Source organism: Rhynchophorus ferrugineus, unplaced genomic scaffold (genome assembly GCF_030347505.1).
Source record: "Rhynchophorus ferrugineus isolate W39M unplaced genomic scaffold, kcgeb_rfMv2 rfM1, whole genome shotgun sequence".
NCBI classification, from domain to species: domain Eukaryota; kingdom Metazoa; phylum Arthropoda; class Insecta; order Coleoptera; family Curculionidae; genus Rhynchophorus; species Rhynchophorus ferrugineus.
In genome coordinates, this window is record NW_027472580.1 from 74,612,564 (window position 1) to 74,620,842 (window position 8,279).

The window sequence follows — 8,279 nt, forward strand, 5'->3', positions numbered from 1 at the left end:
ATTTTTGCCACCGCTTTCACTGACTTGTGATACGGTGCATTGTCTTGGTGAAACAGCACTTTCTTTTCTTTAAATGCGGCCGTTTTTCGCCGATTTCGTCCTCAAAACCGCCTTCAAACGGTCCAAAAACGCTATGTAATTGTCACTGTTGATGGTTGTTCTTTTTAAAGGTAGTCAATGAAAATTATTCCATGCGCATCCCAAAATACAGTCACCATAACCTTGCCAGCCGAGTGTTGCGTTTTCTTACTCTTTGGAGCGGGTTCATCGTGTGCAGTCCACTCGGATGACTGTCGATTGGACTTCGGAGTGAAATGATGGAGCCATGATTCATACATTGTCACATATTGATGCAAAATCTCGGGTTAATTATGCTTGATCATCCTCAAAAAATGCTCCAAATCAACAACTCATCGTTGTTTTTGATCAAAAGTGAGCTCGCTGGTCGCTCGAATGATATGACGTATACGTTCAATTGATATCTTTAGACTATCTGTTATTTCATTTCATGTTTTCCTCGGTTACAACCTCTTTTGGGCATCCACTGCGTTCACCGTCTTCGGTGCTCATTTCACCACGCTAAACTTAGCATACCAATCCTTGATGGTTGATTTTCCTGGGGCAGTCAGGAAACTCGTTATCAAGCCAAGTTTTTGCTTCAACTATATTTTTCCCTTCAAAATGCAATATTTTATCAATACGCGAAATTCATTTATATATTTTTTCACAATAACAAAAGTTGCTTTACTCAAAATGCTATAACTCACAAACTAATGAACCCACAGCTGTCAATTTTATACACGCATCTTGCGAGGGCTAGGACTAACTAAAGAAATGTATTATATGGTAGCGCCTTCTACGTGTTAGATCAAAATACATTTACAGAAGCAGCTCGATCATGCAGTAAAATAATTGGCGGTTGGAGGTTGCAAATCAACCCCCTGAACCTAGGCCGCCATTTTCCACAAGAAACGTTACGGATTGCGGTTTTCACAATTTAAGATAGACACCCCAACAATTCCATGGATGGATACCGTCACGTATCTAGGTCTCCACTTAGACCGACGGTTCGGTTGGAATCCTCAAATCCAGAAAGGTTCGGCGATACGAAACCTGGTTTGTGAGAAATAATCAAATTCACTCACTCATTCAGACACTATAGAAATCAAGCACTTCATATCTCAATCCTTTCACAAACCTCTACTCAGCACAAGTTCTGAAAAAAAGCACTTGTTCGCGAGTTGGGCGACATGCTGGAAGCTTAGCCCCGCATCTCCATTAACCTCCCATTTTCCAGGCTGAGACGACGTCACTCGTCGCTGCAGTCATAACTTTTGCCCCGTACGACAACATCCAGTCGTGTATGAACTAAAGTTCGCGAATATATAGTTACTTTGACTATCTGCTTTTCGCCGGGTCTTTGTGTCTAATAACGGCTGCCCGGTTAGCGAGTGCCATATCCAAAAATTTAATGCAGTAGCAGTAGCGATCCACAAGAGTCAACTGTTAGGCGGTTACGGTTTAGTGCACTGATAAGCCTTAATACCTAGTATCTAGTAAACCATGCGACCTGACTGAAATATAATCTGAAGTGCATAACACGTATATGGACACCTTGTAGTTCTCAATAATACACAAATAATTTATATCAATAAATGCTAATTCTATAGGGCGTCATATTAATATAGCTTCAATTCAAGCGTATTAATATATAAACGAAAAACATGTATCTGGGACGTATCTAATGAGATTTCTATTCAATAAAGTCTCCAGTTAATTGATCTAGCTGTTAAATGTAGTGTAAATATAGGAGACGGCAACTATGTCGCTATCTAAACTGCCACCAAGTAATACGATGTGTAACATACTCATATTGGATATGTTAGACGAGCTAATAATGGTATCGATCGATCAGAAAATTATTAATATACTAAACGTACAAAGTTGCTCCGTTATAATTAACTGTCTAACGGGCGGACGGTACCTACCGATATATCGAAATATTAGATGCTACGTGATAGAAGACAGACAGAGAGAGAGAGAGAGAGAGAGAGAGAGAGAGAGAGAGAGAGAAATCATACTTACTTGGAAATTTATAAAATGGAGCCGACAGACAACTGATACTGTGTATGGACCGGCTGTCTAGATCGTTTTGGTCCGCCGAACAAGTACACATCGAATTGAACATGCAACTGTTCGATCCAATGTTGTTGCATTGCACTACACTCACTATCGAGAAAAGGCTGGCTAAACGCACTGCCACTGCCACTGTAACAAAAAATTATTGTTAATTTATTAAAAGTTAGTTAAAATAAATACACGAATAAAAACACGGAAAAATTAGTTTAGAATTTAAATAATTTAATAAAAAATTTAATAACTTAAAGAATTTCGAGTCTATACTCTATCTAAATAGCGTAGAAGATAATTGCACTGAATAATATAATGTTATTAAATTTATATTCACATGTATGTCATCTATTCCATGATATACTAAAGGATATGTCTAGATATACTCAGTACGCCTAGTAATTCTACCTGTTATGTTGTTGGAGAGAAAACAATGATGTAAATAAAATACACCTCCGTCTAATTTATAATTCTTTTCTATATATTATATATATTATATATATATATATATATATATATATATATATATATATATATATATATATATATATATATGTATACTTAAAAATATTAATCAGTACGTTATGCCAAAAAGAATTATGAATTAGACGGAAACGATAGATGGACTCTAATCGTAATCGTGTGACTGGTCTTGGATAATACTGACATATAGGAATATTATTGCTTTTAATTATTGATTATTTCTCGATATCTCTTTTGTTTTTCGACATTCTACTACTTCTGGTTTTCTGGCTCAAGTCTTCAGCAATTCTTTCTTGTCAATTCTTGTAATTATTTAGTAATTCGAACACATTTCTTTATCAATTATTTCTTCTTAATTAGCTAGGTCTAATTCGGATGTTCTTCTCAGTTGCAAATCTTCTGTCAATTCTCCATTCACTACATTTCCTTATCACATATCCCTTAACAATTCAATGCTGCTAGTCATTGTCGATGCACCCTCCCTTATTGCTGAAGCACCTCCCTCGAGTCCTTGATAATAGTGGATAGTGACCTCCCGACTCGTTCAGAATCGGGTGGGAACGACTCTTCTAGCTAGGAACTTATTACGCCGATAGAACACGTGCGTCTCGGACTCTTATGGAATTCTCGAAAATTCCACGATTTTGGGCCTTCTTGATGTTTATTATTATAGGTGTCATAAGGTATAACTTCTGTCAGGCTTCGTCTAGCAGCGTCGGTATTTGAAACCCCATTATCCGAAATAATCGACAACGAGTCGATGGAATAATACTTTCTTAGTTGGCTTGTTATCACCTAACATTCGATACCACACGACATTATATTTTGTGTCAAGTCATAATTCTTTTCCCATGTCATAAATATTACGAAATATAGTTAAATAGTCTAATAAATTAACGTCGTAAAACTTAAATTTAAACGACTTCCTTAAATGTTAATAACTAAAATTGCGTCGCAACACAACCTAAATTAAATAATGTTTGAAACACTAATCTGAAAAATCTAATTTATATTTACAGAATAAAACAGTATATTAGGAATATATCTTTCTAAATTTATTTAAATTTTTTAAAACTTGTCCAAAACCCAGGAAACCTTCTACCGACCTGTAAGTTAATTACTTGTTCTTGTACCTGTAATCTCAAAAGGTTTTGAGAAACTGTACATATATTAAAATTTCGTAATAATTGCAGAACTATATTATAAATACAATGTAAACACATTTGAGCGTGCTTGAAGATATTGCTCAGCTGAATTCTTAGATATATCTCCGGTTTTAGATAAAATATTACACACAGCAGCGTATATTGAACTAAAAAGCTATTCTCTAATCCACACTCTCTACTATTGAAATCTTAGCATATAGATTGTTTACTGCAAAACAAGGCGACGAGCATAGTAAAGTTTAGTCAATATATTCAGCAGTTTCACAAGTGTGTACTAGGATCAGTATTATTATTTCCTCTATATTAGTATCTCCTACATACTGCTGATCTACTAAGACTCCATGCACTCTAATAAACGTCGCTGAAAGCTTAGTATATTAAAGCCAATGAAACAAATTCTACCCATGTACCCACGTAATATTAATAAATTCCAACTCCCCAAGGCAGGCCAATGCTAAATATCTTGGATTGCATCTAGACCGACGTCTAATATTGAAGACATACTTCCCAAAATGGTAACAACTTATACCTCAACTAAACCAAATATATTGGCTTGTCTGATGAAAAACGGAGTAATTTTTAGATAGATAACCAAGTATTGCTAAGAAATAATTCGATACCTAGGTTCTTTTGGACTCACGGAACGCAATTATGAGGACTTCTAGCCAATCATCCCTGCATCCAACAATTTTAAAATAAAGTATGGCTTGTTATAGTCGATGGTACTGCGTTTCTAATAAAGTGATATAGAATAATATTTAATAGAATTCATAACGTGTATAATTCAAAGTGCAAGTGTTAAGTGCCTCGAAAAATTATCAGTTCAAGTCAATAGGCTTACCAGTCAGCTAAGTATGAGGGATAACAAGGAAGCGCACAGATTAAAACTGTTAATTCCATCCGAACTGATTAATGTAAATATATAGATTTTCAATCGAAATTGAGATTAAGATATTCACACAAGTAATCACTTATTTAATTAATTTTGTACATTTCAAGTATATAATCATTATCGTAAGAAATAAGTATAGCTCAATAGGCGGATTGAGGAACCAGTAAGGGTAATTATTAAAAAAACTTCATTTAGGTACAATATTTACTATTTATTAATAATAAGTTATCATTTTCTGATTAAAAAGTACCAACCTTATTTTAGTACAGTTGTATTTGCATTGCAGTAAAATATCGGTACTAAAAAGTGGCATACAAAACGTAATAAAGTACAAATAATCAATTGCAGCCGATTTCTAAACTGCGATATGCCTGCCCAATCTCAAATAATACCAATTAACTTGAGTAAATTTACTTCAGCTTTGGTGGCCATACACTTTGACTTGGAACACCTCTGCCTATATTCCAGAATACAATGCTAAGAGGTCCTTTGATTAACTTAGAAGCTACTGGTGATCAGAAATCGTCAACAACAACATCTAATGTAAACTCAAAACAATCTTGTACTCTCTAAGGATTAATTTTACTGATTGCACAAGGGAAACTAAAGCTTATATTGCAAACTTGTAACCACCTCTTGTATGAGTTACTTACACGTATGGATTTCAAACAGTTGTCAACCATACGACGCAACATTTCATCAGTAACATATGTAATTCGAAATAATGGCGAAATAAGTGCAATAAGTGCAACAATCATGTATATGACTTTGCCAAGTCACTAAAAATATGTGTTCTCTAGCATTGTTGTGATGGAAATACTACAATCAAGACTAAGATCCCCCTTATTCGAACGCTTACTTTATTAATCTTTTGTATCGTTCCCAAACATTCATTATTAAGTCATGCGTTTAAGATACGGTGCATGATCAGTGAATATGTCAATTAAATAACAAATCCGGAGACGCAAATTATAATGTTTTGGACAAGCCTGTCGAAACACTGTAGATATATAGTGAAGAAGTCCTGTTAATTCCATAGTAGCACCTGTAGTGTGTTTATCAAAAATTCCGGCTATGGATTGATGATGTTATCATCAAAAGTATGGGGCAAAGTATATGGCTAAAAGTATAAATAACGTATATAGAATTTAAAAATTAACACGAATACAGGTATTCAAACAGAACCATAACGAAGTAAAGCTTCTACTCCAGACAGCACACTTCAGCTATCATACCGAAGTGCTGATGGTTATTATCAGTAACACTTAACTTAGCATAGCCTACGGCATGGTGACGAATGGAACGAACGTGAAGACAGGAGAAACAATCAGCTTTAACCTCAAAGATCCTGTTGTGGATCCTCCTGGACCTAACGACGTTGTACCTCGTTCTTTGTAAAATAACAAACTATGTTAATAAGACAAGTTCAATATGGACACTAACATCCGTAATGGGGAGGGAGGAGGAGGCTGCCGTTTTAGCTGTACTATCCGCGCGCTCATTTCCCGGTATACCAACGAAATAAGGTATCCATCGTAAATATGTCCTGTCCCATTCAGATAGAAGGTACGGATTATTCACAATGAGTCGGTTCTCAAGGGAATGGTTGAACCTCTGTTCAAGGAAACATTCGAAAGCATGTCCTGAGTAGGTCAGGAGCAATTAGCCATTCTTTGAAGAATTATGTTGTGATGTAGGATAAACCTTTGAATATCACGTAGAGTTCAATACTGAACCCTCCTGAACTGCTCCCTGAACATTATATGTACTATTGCTTTCAAACATGCTTAGCTATAGTTGCGTTCTTCTTTGAATACGTATTGTGAGAAATATACAACTTTATACGAAACTAATTGTTAAAGGCTGCAATTAATTTTCTGTCATTCCAAATATTGTATTAAGTTAAATTATTTCGACTTATTCATCTTGTATTAATTGACAAATTAAAAGGAAATTATCTGGAATTAAAAAACACACTGAATAATTAACAATCCAAATCACAGATCATACAGAAGAGCAACATTTATTATTAAATATTACCAAAAAAATTTAACAAAATGTTGAATTGCTTTAAATATTTCTTAATGTGCAATCTAGATTAACGTATAAGCTAATATAAGCAATTTAATATATTTCAAATATTCTTACGTATATACAGAATATTGTCAAGACAAAAATACCAGTCAAAACCGAAACAATTACGATGCTTTTTTTGATATTACAGCTTGATAAATAAGAAAAGCGATCTAGATTTTCATAACTTAATATAATAAAACACTAACCATTGGTGCAAATACAAGTCCCATTCATAAACGATAAATAGAAAGTGTTATAGAATTAAATAGAGTCCGAATTAACTATATTTTGATTAACAAACAAAAATAAAATAATATTTCTCCTGCGCAACTGCGAAATTAAATTAGATTTTCATTTAATAGAATGTAGAAAAAGCACTGTCCTATTACTATGTTAGTCACTCGTTCGTATATTTCACATTGTTTCATAACAATTTCCAAACTCATAATAAACGCGCCGTCAGGAGCTTTGTTTCAAAATTGAAATTTAAAACTACAAAGGACCCGATTTCAATATAGGTTTCCTCATCCCTAGAGCCCCATTCAACAAAAAAAAACACGCCCCTTAAATAACACGACCCCCGGGGTTGTTTTTTCGTGTTTGGAAAAGCAATTACGAAAAATAAACACTTAGCTACACTTTAAAGGCGAACAGCTCTCCAAATATGAGCCCCGTATTAGATTTTGTATGGATGTCGAGATTGTGCGAAAAAAAACGAACGGGTTCGTAACTTTTTTCCACGCGGCGGAACAGAGAAGGAGAAAAATCTATAACACTAACCGCCATTATCAAACATTTTACCGTTAGTTTGTACGGTGGGAGTACATAATTGAACCCCAATAGAGCGAGGTCAATGGCAAATTACAACGTAAAATAACATCCCCTCAATAACGTAACGAAGGTTTAATGGGTAGTTTTTGAAAAACTACCCTTGCCCTAGAGAAACCGTTTTATACCCCAATAAAGCGTTAGTGCTGAATAATTAAAACGAATATTATGTAGACACCATTGAGTGAATGGTACAGCTAGATACGGGCCATTAATTAAATTTGTTTATTTCAATCTTTTATAAATAAAATTTTCAGGTGGCATTGAAGGAACTGTAACTTTAATAATCAATAAAAATTATGGAATATACGACCTTCGATTTTCATAAATACATGTTCTTTATTCAAATATTCGGAAACTATTTCAACATTACTTTATAAAACGTTATACTGGAGTAGAGCATTATGAAGTCCGAATTTTTTTTAATTAATTACATCCTATATAAAATATGCTTAGTATAATCTTCTTAATTATTATTGTTCAGTTAGGCTTAATAGTGTGAATTGATCTACAGGTAGCCGCTCCCACTTAAGCAATGAGATCAAAATGTTTGCCATCTCTGGACATACGGCATTCAAATATAGGGCGCAGCAAGTAACACTATTATTGAAATATTGGAAATGTTCCAGAGCAAGGCTTAGTGGAACATGCTCATTCCTAAAAGCATGATCAACTGGTATATGTATCTGAATTTGAACAGTAAG

General features: G+C 34.4%; 1 protein-coding gene across 1 annotated transcript in view; it reads right to left on the minus strand.

The window, feature by feature from the left end:
* LOC143206511 (uncharacterized) overlaps nt 1-7,533 on the minus strand; it is a 128,157-nt gene extending 120,624 nt beyond the window's left edge. The window contains exons 1-4 of the mRNA XM_076419090.1: nt 7,385-7,533; nt 6,115-6,217; nt 3,228-3,408; nt 2,086-2,268 (exon numbers count right to left, since the gene is read on the minus strand). Coding sequence (XP_076275205.1) covers nt 2,086-2,268; nt 3,228-3,408; nt 6,115-6,217; nt 7,385-7,533 — 616 coding nt within the window. The remainder of the gene's footprint in view (nt 1-2,085; nt 2,269-3,227; nt 3,409-6,114; nt 6,218-7,384) is intronic.
* Nucleotides 7,534-8,279: the final 746 nt, after the last annotated feature.